This window comes from Ixodes scapularis, unplaced genomic scaffold, assembly GCF_016920785.2.
Source record: "Ixodes scapularis isolate PalLabHiFi unplaced genomic scaffold, ASM1692078v2 PGA_scaffold8__174_contigs__length_109621045, whole genome shotgun sequence".
In the NCBI taxonomy this organism is placed as follows: Eukaryota; Metazoa; Arthropoda; class Arachnida; order Ixodida; family Ixodidae; genus Ixodes; species Ixodes scapularis.
Genome location: NW_024609883.1, coordinates 107,707,528 through 107,723,168, shown reverse-complemented (window position 1 = coordinate 107,723,168; position 15,641 = coordinate 107,707,528). Strand labels below are relative to the sequence as shown.

The window sequence follows — 15,641 nt, the reverse complement described above, 5'->3', positions numbered from 1 at the left end:
CGAGTATACTCCCATTATTTGACGCGGGGCGCGCGCGGGCTTTTGGGATTTTTGCAAAGGGTAGCTTCCAAACTCACCGTCGTCAGTTGGGATCCGAACGAACCGTTGCCACCGCAACGGTCCACCGGTTTCGGAGCGCGCAGAGTGCAGGCGCCAACGTAACGCGTTACGAGTTACTTGTACCTAGTTAATATTTTCTGTAACGAGTAATGCATTTAGTTACTTTTTTCGAAAAGGAACGAGTAACATATTTAGTTACTTTTAAGGCCAAGTAATGAGTAACGGTATCTCGTTACTTTGAGGAGTAACTTCTGGAACACCGCTTAAACGGCCTTGTTTTAGAGCGCAGCTCTTAGGCGCCCGTTTCAGGCTTGAGCGGTGTCGCCGTTGCCGTCGGCGTAACCAAGGTCACCCCAAGGTCACGCGGCCCCTAAGGTCACCCCAAGGTCACGTGGCTCCCAGGTCATGTGACCCCCAAGGTCATGTTACCCCTCCCAAGGTCACGTGACTCCCCCCAGAGGTCACGTGACCCCCCGAAGTCACGTGACTCCCCTGAGGTCACGTGACCCCCCCCCCCCCCCCGAGGTCACGTGACTCCCCCTCATTGACGTCATCGTCACTGATGACGTTACCGGCATCCGTATCGCCATCATCACTGATGACGTCATCGTCACTGTTGACGTCACCGGCATCCGCATTGTCATCGTCATCATCACTGATGACGTCACCGACATCCGCATCGTCATCATCACTGATGACGTCATCAGTGACGTCACTGATGTCGTCACCGGCATCTGCATCGTCATCATCACTGGTGACGTCACTGATGACGTCATCGGTATCCGCATCGCCATCGATGACGTCATCAGTGACGTCACTGATGACATCATCTTCATTGTCATCGTCACGTGACACCCCAAGGTCACGTGACCCCCCGCCTCCGGTCAGTTGACCCCCCCCCCCCCCAGTACCGTTCCCTCCTCCTCAAGAACTGCGCTCTAATTCGGCGTTACAATAGAAGCATACCTTAGTATGCTTCTATTGCGAGAACGGTAGGTGGGCAACCCAAAAAACAACTAAACAGTGTGACAGTACAGCAACGTTTATCGCTGAACACGTCAGCAGTACGACTGACGTGTCCAGCGATAAACGCTGCCGTACTGAATTCTACAGCTGAGAATGTCCTTCACCCAGCGAACGAAATAGGATTCGTTGGTTGAACCTTCTAGGACAGGGTACGGACCGGATGTAAACCCGGAGGTTGCCAATGCTGGAAGGCACATAACCCATTACCCACTGTCCTCAGTAAAGGCGCAGTTTCCGAAGATTCACCAGCCCTTCCTGCAGCACAACTCGAATCCCGGACAAAAGCTCACCGGGCAGAGGCTCACCGGACAAAAGCTCACCGGACAAAAGCTCTCCCATTTTTTCACAGACCTGGACAAAAGCTCACTAGGAGAAAATTTCATGTTGGTCTTAACACGTATGCAGACAACTTAGGTGCATGCGTACGACACTAAAATACAACGATAACTTAAATTAAACCCATGCATTCGTAATGAAGAGACAGTGTGCCTAATCTTTATGTGCGCGTTTAGCGTGACATAAGCGTAATGAAAAAGCGAGGTCAAGAAAGGGTGACTTCGTTTCTCCCGTCACTCTTCGGGTTCAAAAACTTCGGTTCACGAAGTTTCTTGGGCGTGGCACACGGGTGCTCCGACATACCTTGAGTCAAGCAAGCTTGATCTTATCAGCTCCATTAAGTTTCAGTGACCTAAATGTTGGTCCCAAATCCTTGCTTTTCTGCCTGTATTGGCTTATCTGTCGACACCTTTGCATGGGATGGGATGCCAGTTTTCATAAAAATGGTGGAATATCCATCGCGTCCGTACTTCATCCAGGCCGTGTTTCACTCGGGGTAGCAAAAAAAAAAAAAAAAAAAAAAGAGGTGAGCTTTTGTCCGGGTCAGTGAAAAAACGGGTGAGCTTTTGTCCGGTTACCGCACAACACTGCCGTTCCTTCGAGCGCGATGGGTAGAACGACTCTTCAGAGTCACTGGAGATGTATCCTCAATGAAGCGGGAAAACAAAACAGATAAAAACTTCGAGAGGCAGCTGAAACTAATTTTGGGCTGGGATAAATTATTTTAAATTGGGACTTTACTAATCGCCTATCGTTTAGTTGGCCAATAGAAAGAGGGTAGACCGAGAGAGACCATACCGGTTTTTAAGCCTCTTGCGACTTCTTAGGATCAGCTCCGCTGCAGCTTCTTGGAAAAAATGAGTTAGAAGTGAATTCTAGTGTATTTTTACCCCGTGAACCCGAATACCCAAACCATTTGCTGCGTAAGTATTGTTAAATGCGAGAAAAACGCGAAAGACAGTCGCTGTCCATGACGTCATCGACGGCTCTTTTGGCTGCCCAAGGCTAGGGGGGCGGGGCTTCAGCCCTATTTTGAAATTGCTCTTGTGGCTCTCCGGCGCGTCGCATTGAAATATAATTTTGATATCTGTTATTCTAAAGGCCAAATGAACGCAATTCAAGCGTTTTTTCTCAAATGTAGAAGTGCCCCATCTTCCCTTTAAAGGGGCGGTGCAACGATTTTCGGACTTCGGTCATAGATTTCTGGAAGTTGCCCCCTGACACTTGTGAAGTAAAGGGCAGAAAACCGATTTCGCCTGCGTGTCCTAGTTGTTGCGTAAAAAAAAGATAGAGATTGGCATTTCGGGCACCCCTCAACTCACTCCCAGTCTTCAGGGTCACACTTGATCGCACTCCCAGTGACGTCATTCGGAGTGCCGTGTCGCTTCCCGTGTGCTATCCCGGAGGACGCTTCCCCTCCCTCTCTCTGCGTACATTAGCGGGCGCTATGCTGCAGCTTAGAGCCGAGCGAGGTCACGTAATCTTTCCGCCGTAGTTCCTTCGGCTGCCACTTGGGGCTACAGGTGGGGGAAAAAGCTCGACTTTTGCTTTGCGATTATGCAGCGGAATCGCGACATTTTTAGTGAAAGAAGTGTTTTCTCTATCCTCTGGGACACGATAAATAACGTAAAAATGACGAGATGCAAATTTTTTTAATCATAAAATTGTTGCACCGCCCCTTTAAGAAGTCACAAAAGGCTTAAAAACCAGTCTGGACTCTCTCGGTCGAAGTCGGTCGCAAGGGTGTGAACGGGCCTTTACTCTTTTCATCGTCAAAGAACACGAACAGCAACCCACACGTGAAAACTAGCGTCGCCCGAACGAATACTGGTCTTCAGTCGACCGTTAGAACTGCCATCTACAGCTACGATTTTGCAAAATCTTTCGAGTACCGTGTTCGTTTTTAATTTTATTTTGTTGGCCCATAGTTGCTCGTTGCCGGTTTCGCGTCCAGCGTAGCAAAGAAAAAAACAATGATGCTGCTTTATTTACGGTTTAGTAATCATTTCCTATCCGATTTATACTTTTTATGGTTATTCAAGCGGAAATTGGAACAGTATTTCTAAAAATCGCGAACCAAAACGTGACCGAGGGCGCGTTTCTCGTTTCGACCAATCGCTGACGCGTCTCTTGTGACGTCGCACTCCTTGGCCCCGCATCGGTCACGTGAGCTCCGCTTCTCCTGGCTTCTACACGCGCCCTGTGTCGTTGTCAATCTACTCTTTGTCCGTGTTTTTTTGGCGCTTATTTTCCCACGATGTACCAACTGGCCCATCTAAGCATTTTATTCCTGGCTTCTCCCGCAACTCTTGGGGCGTCGCCCCAGTCGATCCCGGTACGATTATTACCGCGACTGTTTAATTGATTTGCGCGGCACACAAGCGCCGGTTTCGGCTGAAATTTGGGCAACGTGGCCTGAGACGTGCCTGGAACCCAGTTCAATCGCCAAAAAGATCTCCGAAATTGCCTTCATTGTACCTTTAAGGTTGAACGGCGTATCGCAGCTCCGTCTTTTCCACTGCTGAAGACAACTTGGAAAACAGACTAAAAACATGATGATGAAAAAAAAAAAAAAAGGCATGACTTCTTTAACTGTGACTTTGACACTTTTTACGAATACGTAATTTGTATTTAGTGAAATAATATGCAGTTATAGCTAGAGCTAAATGAAGTTTGGTTCAAATTTGTTTTCTTTAGTTTTTAGTAATGAACGCCTCCCACCACACAAGGGCCGGTGGCTTTGATGGTGGCGCCATCTGTGTTTTCGCCGCGCAACTCGTTTTTTGTTCGTGGTCCGGAGGTTCCCCATACTCTAGTCCACTTTAGCCAGATGTCGCACGTAACCGCCTGATTCAGTGTATAATAAACACTAATATACATCTAGCGGTTTTCTCTTTCATACATTTAAATTTCATCGTGATCTTATTTTATTTTCGCGTGCATAGCGCATAGTTCACGACTTGGCGTGTTTGCCGGCGCGGTAGTAAAGTCAGCGCGTTTGAACTCTCCAGTAACGTTCTGGGCGAGGTGTATGCGAGCAATTTCGAGCAAGGCTGCTCGGCCGGGATTTGAGCATTCTCCCTTGCACGCTGGTGCGGAAGGATTCTTGTGCGCACGATCACAGGGACGATCGTACCTCGGTTTAGAACTTTAGATCCTCGCTGCATCGGTTCTGACGAGGGCAGGGATCACGATGCTGTTACTTCTCCGACCGTGCTCTTTGTCTCGCTTCGTTGGCGTCTTCACAGCGTCCCGAAAGCTCTGCAGTGCCGAACCAACGCGCGCCGTACTCGACAAGCACCGGACTCCGACGCAGGGACAGTGGCCCCGAGTGCTCTCCGTGCGCTTGCCGTGCTCGCTCCGGATCGGTCCCGTCGACGCGATGGACGCCGACGCCGTCAGCGTGTCGCTCGTCGGTTCGCCGGAGTCGCCGCTCAGGCCCACGCTCAAGCTCGGCCGTGAAGACGACTCGCTGACGCTTAGCATGTCTGGAGCCGAAAGCAAGGATCTCGGTGGGCTCTTGTGCTGCGTTCGCCTGCCAGCGATGCTGAGTACTGTCCTTACACACAGTAATTTATACACACGATATCAAACACCTTCCCCAGGTGGAGTCATACTAACACCACCTACTTGGTGTTCCCGAACGCTATTGGGAAACACCTTGCAGAATAATTAAAGCCTTGGCACTGGCATTTCGACGTCATTGCAGTAATATCGAGCGCAGCAGCAAATTGCACTCTAGTGCGGGGTCAGCATTCGGCTAGTCCTCGCATCTGATCAACTTAGTTAGGGCTTCTGGCCGCCTCTTACTCCATGATGACATACAATGGAGTAAGAGGAGGCTATTTGCAGGTCTCGAATATTCTAGCTGGTGTTGGCCCTACACTGTAACGTATAGGTGCAAATGCATAAGCTGGTGCAGAGTTCTGCAAAGGGTGCTGCACGAATGCTTGTGGAATTGGACTTCCTTTCTATAACGTCAAGCTATTGAACGACTACTTACAAACAAGAAGAGTAAACTGGTAGATGTATAGTGCGTTCAAAGAAAAATATTTACGGGGATTTTTTGCACTGCAAAAATAGATGACGCATCGCCGAATGCTTGTTCTCCACCAAAATGCAGTGCCAAACCAAATGCAAAAGTTTCAGAACTTTGAACCGAAATTTGGATTTAAAAAAAACAATGCAGAAGCTGTAGGCGAGACACTACAACCCCTACAACACCATACTCGTAAGGCGATATCTCGAATGGGCGGCCATGTTTTTGGAAAAAGAGGTTGAGATTGAATGAGGCGCGTGGCGTCAACATATCTCGTTCCCTCCTCTCCTTGCTTTGCTCCCTCAAGGTGGCGAGGCGGAGAAGACGCGAGGCCGTTCCCTCTCCTTCTCGAAAAAACAAGACGTAAACAAATCAGTTAAATGCACCTCCTTTTTTTAAAAATACGGTCATCCGTTCGAGATATCGCTGTATGAGTGATGTTTTGGTGTTTGTAGCATCCCGTTACACGCTTTTGCCGCTGTGTTTTGTGGAATCCAGATTTTGGTTCAGCATCCTTTTAATAAAAAAGTTAATAATTTCTTGAAAATTTGAATGGGGAAATGGGGCCCCGTTCTTGCTAACTGGCACTCTTCAGCTCCATGTATGCGAGAGCTCCGTCTTATCAATTTTGATAACGTAACGCTGGCGCACTGTCGCCTTTGATGCTGCTGCACGCATTAAAACCCAAATCCATCCAGTAAGATAACGGTTAGTTTTGAAACTTTGGCATCTGGTTAGGACAGCCACATTTGGGCTGTCCGAACCCTGTACACGTGCCCATCATGGCGTAGTCGCTCGTGTGTTGATTGTAGAAAGCTTTAGGTTTGTATCTTCCAAACGCACGTGTCTGAACATGAAACATTTTCCCGACAGGTGTGGAGGTGCACCTTTCTGGAAAGGCACAAGCGGCTCTGGAAAATCTCGTTCTGGATCAGTGCACGGTGACCACCGAGGATGGAGACATTGCTTTGAGTTCCATCAAGGTAACGTCGGCGCTTAATGTCCGATTGCGTTGACTGTGTGCTCATGAGCGGGGAAAACCAGGATCAAGTTTTATGGACCGAGAAGATTTGAAGGATCCTGGTGCATTGTACAGAGTGTTGCGAAGCTTTCGGTCTTTACCAAATATAGCGCAAGCAGTCCGTACCAGACGCCAAGGTTTCATAATTACCCGTCATCTTATTCTCTGAACCTTCCAATGGGATAATTGGGCTCGTCCCCAGTAGCTCACACCGCTCAACTCCATGTATTCCCATACCTCAGCAAACCTCACTCATGAAGTCCCTCACTCACCCTCACTCACCCTCACTCACCCTCACCTTCAGAGGTGAGGTGAGGGAGAGTGAGTTTCTGAACCCCGAAAATTCATGAGTGAGGGCTGCGAGGACCGTGAGGGTGATGAGGGCCATGAGTGCATGAGGGCCATGAGTGCATGAGGGCCATGAGTGCATGAGGGCCATGAGTGCATGAGGGCATTGAGCGCGGGAGGGCTGTGAGGTTCAGTGAGGGTGAGTAAAGGGCTGAAGGTGAGTGCGACTGTGAGGATGAGGGTGAGTGAGGGGCTTAGGTGAGTGTGGCTGTTAGGGTGAGTGAGGACGACCTAAAATGCCAACCTCTGTGTATTCGTGGGCTTCGTCAGCTGCCATTTTCCCGTTGAAAATTTTCGAAAATTGCTTATGCGGAGCACAAATTTGTCTGCTTCTTTGCAGGGGTTGCGATGATGTCGGAACGCCAAGCTCTTATTGGCTGATTAAAAAAGGCCGTTTACAACTCCCTGTAACACCGAATTGGAGCGCAGCTCTTGAGGAGGAGGAGGGAAGGGTACTGAGGGTCACCTGTTCTCGGGGCGGGGGGGGGGTCACATGACCCCCCAGAAAAATTTTTCCGCTAGATTTAGCGGGGAATTTTTTCCGCTAGATTTAGCGGGGAAATTTTTCCGCTAGGTTTAAAGGGACGGTGCAACGATATTCAATATGAATGTTTTTCACTTTACACGAGCTTACTGGCACTAGTGGGACTCAAGGATAGTCGCACGCAACGCCACTGGCCAAGAAACTCCTTTTTTGCGCTGTAATTTCGACGACAAAACCGAGTGTTTTCATTCAATCTCTCCTTCGCAAAACCTGATGACATAGCTGGGCGGCAGCAGTACCGCCCAGTGACGATATTTGAATGCGGCTCATAGATTGGACCCGAGCATGGCGTGGACACTCGATTTGGGCTCGTGATAATCGATAGCTCGACAGCCATTCGGGTAGTGGCCCGTGTCCAATCGCTGCAACGACGACAATAGCCGAGCCATAACAATGTCTGGAACTCAGCGCGTGTCCTGTGCTTTGCCAACCCCAGCGCGTGGCTATCATCAACATTGGCGGCATATAATCGGCTCAAGATCACGTGGCCGCTTGTTCTGGCTGCGAGTTGAGGAGGTGAACTCTAGTTGAGGAGGTGAACTCTGCTCGTTTTTCTTTAATTTGTTTCTGCGACTTCGATTTGGGGGGGGGGCGTGTGGTGAAAAACGAACGGGTATTTAACAGGTCATTAATGTCAGGGATCAGTTCTGAGCGGTATTTGCGCAAAATACAAATATTGTTGCATCGCCCCTTTAACGGGAAAACTTTTCCGCTAGACAGCGGGGAATTTTTTCCGCTAAATCTAGCGGGGAAATTTTTCCGCTAGATTTAGCGCGGAATTTTTTCCGCTAAATTTAGCGGGGAAATTTTCCCGCTAGATTTAGCGGGTTAATTTTTCCGCTAGATTTAGCGGGGCATTTTTCCCGCTAAATTTAGTGGAGAAATTTTTCCGCTAAATTTAGCAGAGAAATTTTTCCGCTAGATTCAGCGGAGAAATTTTTCCGCTAGATTTAGCGGGACTTTTTTCCGCTAAATCTAGCGGGGAAAATTTTTCCGCTAGATTTAGCGGGGAAATTTTTCCGCTAGATTTAGCGGGGAATTTTTCCCGCTAGATTTTTCCGCTAGATTTAGCGGAGAAACTTTTCCGCTAGATTTAGCGGGGAAATTTTTTTCGCTAGATTTAGCGGGGAATTTTTTCCGCTAAATATAGCGGGGAAAATTTTTACTCTGGATTTAGCGGAGAAATTTTTCCGCTAAATCTAGCGGGGAAATTTTTCCGCTAGATTTAGCGGGGAAATTTACCCATAATGCACCGCGCGGTTACACCGACGGCGACGGCGACGCCGCTCAAGCCGGAAACGGGCCCCTAAGAGCTGCGCTCTAAAAAATAAAAGCCGTTTACAACTCCCTGTAACGCCGAATTAGAGCGCAGCTCTTGAGGAGGAGGAGGGATGGGTACTGAGGGGAGGGTGTACCCCTCCTCCCTCCTCCTCCTCACCTCCTCATCCTGCCTGTTACTCCTCCCTCCGAGCGGCGTCGCCATCGCTGTCGGCGTAACCGTGAGGTCACGTGACCATCGTAACGTCACGGGGGTCACATGACCTTATGGGGGTCACATGACCTCACGGGGGTCACATGATCTCACGAGGGTCACGTGACCTCACGGTTACGCCGACGGCAACAGCGACACCGCTCAAGCCGGAAATGGGCGCCTAAAAGCTGCGCTCTAAAAATAGTGGGTAGACCTCAAGGTGTCTAGTATTGAGGTCTACCCACCATCCTTTCAATCAAAGCCAATCAGAGCTCGGCATCGTTTTAACCTCACTGCAACTCCTGTACTAGAAGCAGATGACTTTCTCTCAACAAAACCTTTTAACCAGATAACAGCAAGCTCCAACACTTTGGCATCTCGTCCTAGCTAGCGCTACGTTAGGGCAGAGACAGCGTTTGGCAAGGCATAGCTTATTTTCGCAGCGAAAAAAGCTATACATTTTTTTCGGGGACACCCTGTACACTGCGTGACACTGTTGGTGCAAACATGTCATATCCACTTCTTTTTCATCTCACTTTGAAATGAAATTGGCATGCATCAGATTTTACCAGTTAGGTTGGTGCTCACACTACTAGTGTAGTGCTTCACACAACATTAGTAGCTTTGATGGCAGCCCTTTGAGTCTAAGCGAAAGGAAACCAAGAACCCAGTGATTACCTGTTCATGCTAACAGTGTCAAGCTGAGTACTTACCAAGTCAGAAAATAGTCCGAGTGGATTGGAGGAATTTATAAAATATTAGTCGCTTAGGCACAGTTTTTCCGGCATGCAGCCACAGAGGATATTAGTTACTTAAAGAGGCCCTGCAAGGAGTTTTTTACTGGTTTTTAATTTGTAGCGAACCTGAGTGCACTGAACGTAGTAACTTAATGAAACTTTTCTCTCCTCGAATTTTGCTTTAGTTTAAAAGTTACAGGCAAATTAAGATTACAAAAACAAGCAAAAAATAACCTCCTTTATGACGTTCTTGGTTGCTTGAGTGACCGTGAACTAGAGGAGGGGTAGTGAGCTCAGCGAGCGCTCACGGCTGCCGCACTGCGTGTCGACGGCTCGAGAGGGCGCCACTGAAGCATGTTGTGGATAGGCTGTATGAAGCAGGCAGCCAGGGTGGCTCGCATTGCATTTGCTGCGCGATTAAACACTAATTCGGCATGACACTTCATTGGCCACAAATGACAGCAGACACGGGGTAAAGGTCAGTTCAGAGCGGGAGACATTTCGCGCTGTCATACCGCCAAAAGGCCAAACCGCAAGCCAAAGCTGCTCGCCTAAGGCCTTCGGAACGCTCGGAACCGGTCGGATCCTCCAGTTTATACGACCGCAGTGCCACCGCATACATCCGGGACCTTTCTACGCTCGCCGCTCGTTGGTGCCTGATCCCACTACACCGTTCCAGTATGCGCCGCCTTTTCTACCGCTTCGTGGCGGGTATGTCGACGGGTCATTTCTTGTTTCCGTACTTTAAACTGCATTTGTTTCTTTCTTCATCTAAAATATTGAACAAAAACTGCTTTATTAAATAATTGAAACGGCTCGCACCACTTATATTTTGTATTTCGACTAAAAAGAAGCTTTTAGGGGCTCTGACCAGTAGTAAGCCCAGGACCAAAGACATCACATATCGCGCGCTTTCAGCACCGCGGGTCGCCCCCGTAGGTGGAGGAGGTTTCCGCGTCGTCCGGTTAAAGGGAAGATGGGGCACTTCTACATTTGAGAAAAAACGCTTGAACTGCGTTCATTTAGCCTTTAGATTAACAGATATCAAAATTGCATTTCAATGCGACGCGCCGGAGAGCAATCGGAGCAGTTTCAATATAGGGCTGAAGCCCCGCCTCCCTAGCCTTGGGCAGCCAAAAGAGCCGTCGATGACGTCACGGACAGCGACTGTCTTTCGCGTTTTTCTCGCGTTTAACAATACTTGCGCAGCAAATGGTTTGGGTATTCGGGTTCACGGGGTAAAAATACACTAGAATTCACTTCTAACTCATTTTTTCCAAGAAGCTCCGTAGCTTCCCTTTAAAATATGACCCAGTGATATTTAGCTACTCTTTCCGTGCCCGCTGGCTTGCCCGAACCCCAGGAGACGTGGAAATAGCAAAAAATGTAGACCCTTAAATATGATTGCAGGGCGCCTTTAATCAAGGAGTCTGCATGTGCTCCAAATTTCGAATTGGACTTCTTTTGGTGTGCAAATGGTCGCATAGCATCGCAATAGTCACCAGTAGTAGCTGTTGTTCTTAAAAGATTTTACACTTGTTCACACTGTCAAACTAGTAGAGTTGCCATGCTTTCTTACTTACTGTAACTAGAAAAAAATCAGGGAAGTGCAATAATTTCCGAAATTCAATTTTGTAGACACCAAGGTTGGACCGGCCTCTATGTGTACAGGCCAGAAACAAAAAATCCTTCGATCTAATATTCGAGCAGGTGACCTCAGAAAGATAGAAATTGGCTACTAGAGTTGTCGTTTCTCACAAACTGTGGCGCTTCCTGGTTTGCTGCAGACCAACAAGGCAGAACTATGCACTCTGGATGGCTGGATCCGTTCTAAAGGCCTTCTTCAAGGGCACCTGTCTCTTACTTCCAAGGGCTCTGGGGTATGTGATGCAACTTGTTTAACACACAACTTGTATGTTCCACACGTTGGTCAGACTCAGATTCGATTGTAATAATTGGTCGGAAAGGTGTGCCAAAATGGGCCAGAAAATCAGCAGCAGCATAAGCTTTCCGTTTTTTTTTTTTTTGTGAAACCTTAATTCTAGCCTTTGCTGTCACATCATTTGTCTGCAGGGATTGGAGGCACAGCGCCTGGTGGGAACTTCTCTCGAGGCAAGTCCGCTGCTTGACAGGTCTTTGCCTTTTGCTAGACGGCACGTTTGTAAGTGCCAAACAGTTTCCGCTTCCCGTACGTGCACGCTACACGCGCTTTTAGGCAGCTCCACTCGACACTGCCATAACTCAGAGCCTAACGAAAAAGAAACCATCGCTGGCTCTGTTCCAAAAATGCCAGTGGGATAACATTCCGAGATCTGAACAGCGAACATAAGAGCCCCTTCAGGATGAAGGAAGCCAAAAAAATAAAACTGAATACGGGTAAACTCAATATGTTCAAGAACCTTATAAAGTTTCTGGTGTTCAACACCGCTTGCCCGTGAAATAATTGCGTTGCGTGTACGTTTAAACAGAAAGGAAGTTAGTCAGACCCAGCAGCAGGGATACACGGCCAGTACGCTGCCGATCTAGATCGAGACGGGCAGGGGTTGGGAATTGAGACCAGGGTCCCTGGATTCTGGAGCACCAGCTTTCGCTCTACGTGCTTGGAGCTGCAGAGTATTAGCGCACTCCACCGCCGACCCCCTTTGCTTGCGAAGGCAGGTGCAGCAGAGCACACATGGCACTTCATTATATTACGATGCCCAGAATTGTATTACAGTGCACCTCTGACCAGTACGTTCAGCGTCCTGTTCTGCTCGTGCAGCAAAGGGGGTTGCTATCCGGGCAGCTGGGCGTAGTGGGTGTTTGAAAAAAGCACGAGGGAATGCGAGTGTCGCCGTTGTGGTGGTGTCCCAACTCCTATCACGGACGCCAACAACGCGACACTTGTACGATGTCACCCGGCTGAAATCGAGGGACCACCTTTTTTCACGTGGTTGACGCACCAGTGTGAAACGCGTTCCAGTCACCTTAACTGCGTAGTATGGGTGCGTGGAGAAGCATTACGCTAGTCTGAGGCCGTACACAAATGTGACATCCTTTCAGGTCAGCACGAGCTCCGGAGATCAGACTGTTGCCGCAGCGTACGTGGAGCGAGCTACTATAGTTTCGGCGGGGGGCAACCTTCGCCTCGGCACCCTTCATAGCTGCAGTGCGGCACTCAAAACCTCGTCCGGTTCCGTGAGCCTAGGTAAGGGTCGTCCTAGAGCCAACAAATGAGCTACGCTTCAGAGTAACGACACTCCGTACATCTTGCTGCTTAAAGCCATCGAGGGTTGTCGGAAGCTTTATCTGAAATCGCAGGAAATGGTTTTCGGTCCTCCAGAAATGTCGACGCGATCCACGACGGAGCGAAACGACATTCCCCGAGCTTCGCAACACCGTGTCTAAACCTCGGCGGGTCCCATTTTATAACCGTAACTATCGCCACTTGTGCCTGCTCTGCACTAGGAAGCAAGATGGCAGCACTCACGAAACGGTCATGAAATGAAGTGTCCATATTCTAAAAGCATATCGTCTAGTGGCTCGAAATCGTCTTTTCTCCCGTTTGGCTGGCTCCGCATGTCGAGACGGCGGCGGTGACTCCACCGAGTCAGATCGCGACACCCTCTGCAGGGGGATTGGACGGAGACTGCTCGGTGTCGACCGACTCTGGTGACATCCACGTGGTGGTGGCGAGGACTCAGAACCTGGACGTGGACACCAACACAGGTGGGCACGGCCGCACTCTGGCCTAGTTACACAGGGCGAGACGAATGGATGGGTAGACGGGCATAAACAACAAAAAAAATCCAAAGGATTTACCCTCTAGTTCATCAATGACACGTCATCCCCAAATCGGAACATGTACAACTGTAAAAACGAGTAACAGGAAAATACAAACACAAATAGTCACAAACCTTTGGGGGTCTGGGCACAACTAAATTTTCCCGTAGTCCTGACCCCGAGCTGTGCCGCTTAGTTGTTTCTCTGCAGGTAGAGCTTGTTGAACGTTTGTCTGATGGTACTCGGCGTTAAAGGCCACCAGATCGTTGTAGGGTTTGAACTGCGTTTTTGGCTTGACTTGACTTGCCAAATCCATTTCTTTGGACGAGATGCCAGTTTAGTTTGGCCCTCTCTTTCGGTCCAGGGGATGTCGGCATGCTGTTGTCTTCTCCTCACCAAGTGTCTGTGGATGCAGACAGTGTTTCCTCCAGCTTGGATGCCAGCATGACTACGGGTAAGACCGCTGCCAATGCAAATCTTTGTACAAATCACGGTAAAGGAAAAGCGGCGCATTTTTTTTCAGGCTAGGTGTCGTGCAGCTCACACAAAATTAATTTGCACAACATATTTAATGTTGCTACCATGCTTTTGTCTTTTCATTTTTTGTGTCGTTCAAAAAGAAGACTGTGGGCTCGCAGTCTGTCTATCTGCAAATGTCATCTTTCTCGTTTCCAGAGTGTTGGGCGGATTTTGCCGATTTTGGTGGGATTCCCCGAACAGTCTGGCATTGCTGCCCTTCACCCCTTCTACAACTAAACGCATACAAACCATTGATCTCTGTGACGATTGGCTGGATTGCCGATTGCCCTCCGTAAATGGAGCCACCGGTCTGGTTCACACATTTACGAGACCGCGTTGCGTCATTCAACACAGTGCCTCCCCATTGGCTCGTCGTGTCGTCATAGCAACAGCTTGACGCAAGCAGTTTTAGCGAGACGAAAGTAATTGCAGTCACACTCGAACCCAACTGTGTGAATAAACCCTTACGTCACCTGCTCTAGCACTGTCAAGCCTATACAGTTACCATGGTTACCATCTGTAAGTCACGTGACAACAGACGGAAAAATTATGTGACCACAGCCTTGACAATGCTTCAACGAGCGACGTAAGATGGCCAACTGGTGACTGCAATTGTGCAATGGGCTGGAAGCGGGGATACGCGATTTAGCAAATTGTCGTAAAGATCAGCGATACAAACTCTCGCCGCTGCAGGTTCAATGTTGTCAGATTGGTAAGGAATTTCACCAAAATTGACAGAATGTTTTACCAGCTTGGCAACATTCAGCAAGGCACACTAGGCCTCTAGACATTGTTCTATGCATATCGGCACATATCAACGTTAATTTATTTACCATTTGTTTTTCCTCCCCTCAGCCGAGCCGTCGGGAGATGTCGGCCGCATTGCCATCCGCAGCCGCGTCGGCACCGTGAGCCTACGCAAGCAAGACTGGGTGTCGTCCCTCAATTTGGGCGCCCGGGGTTCGAGCTGACAGGGCGAGCACCAGTCATGAAAACCATCCTAGAGCACCTCCCGATGAACCCTCCCACGTTAGAATCAAAGAAAAATAAAACGCCAAACAAGGTAATTCATGAACGCAGCTTCCCACCGAGCCAACTTCCATCCCAGAAGTCGCTACTCCAACAAAAGTCTCCGGGACAGCCCCATAAAGTCGGCACCTGCAGTGACGATCTTTCATGGTGCTGGGTGCTCGCAGCCACCGACCTTAATACCAGACGGGAGCAGCAGGCTTCAAACTGGTTCACAGACTTCCAACTGGTGACGACCATGTGCCTAAAAACATCTTAAAATCCATGCCGACGAGAGAACACATTTCTATCGTGTGGCCGTGGGACACTTGGCATTTCTGTACATCTCTTTTTTTTTCACATCATTTCGATTTTTGGTTTGAAAATCTTTTAACAATGTTATAAATGCCCGTTTGGCTTGTATAATCTTTGCTCTAGTGAAGTACAGTTTCAGGGTCACCCCATAGATGGCGCCAGCATGTACTCTCGTCGTAAGAGATTGCGAGAACTACCATAAAATACCGGGGGAGCGCTTACCCCACTCTCAGTACAAACTGGGTTAATCTAGACACCGGTGCTTGTCCGGTCAAGTCGGTAGAAACCAAGACGGTGGTCAACATAGAGCTTCGAACGCAAGGGACACTAGTACCTATTCATCGTCACTAAACCCAGAAAACGACACTTCCGAGCCGGTGCCGAACTTGCGGTCGATGCTCTCGTCGCGAGTAGATTTTCTCTTTCCGTCGTGAGAAAGTAGATATCCAGTCGTC

At 48.8% G+C, this 15,641-nt stretch overlaps 1 protein-coding gene across 2 annotated transcripts; it reads left to right on the top strand.

The window, feature by feature from the left end:
* Positions 1–4,315: 4,315 nt before the first annotated feature.
* On the top strand, positions 4,316–14,942 carry LOC8034702. Of its 2 annotated transcripts, none has more exons than XM_029977375.3 (8): positions 4,316–4,973; positions 6,335–6,444; positions 11,370–11,462; positions 11,656–11,694; positions 12,625–12,769; positions 13,195–13,290; positions 13,709–13,798; positions 14,719–14,942. In XM_029977375.3, the coding sequence occupies exons 1-8, from the start codon at positions 4,616–4,618 to the stop codon at positions 14,832–14,834; spliced, it is 1,047 nt and encodes a 348-aa protein (XP_029833235.2). In that variant the 5' UTR covers positions 4,316–4,615; the 3' UTR covers positions 14,835–14,942. The 2 variants fall into 2 exon arrangements, with proteins under 2 accessions (XP_029833235.2, XP_029833237.2); XM_029977377.2 differs by having other exon boundaries at positions 4,350–4,934.
* The last annotated feature ends 699 nt before the right edge of the window (positions 14,943–15,641 follow it).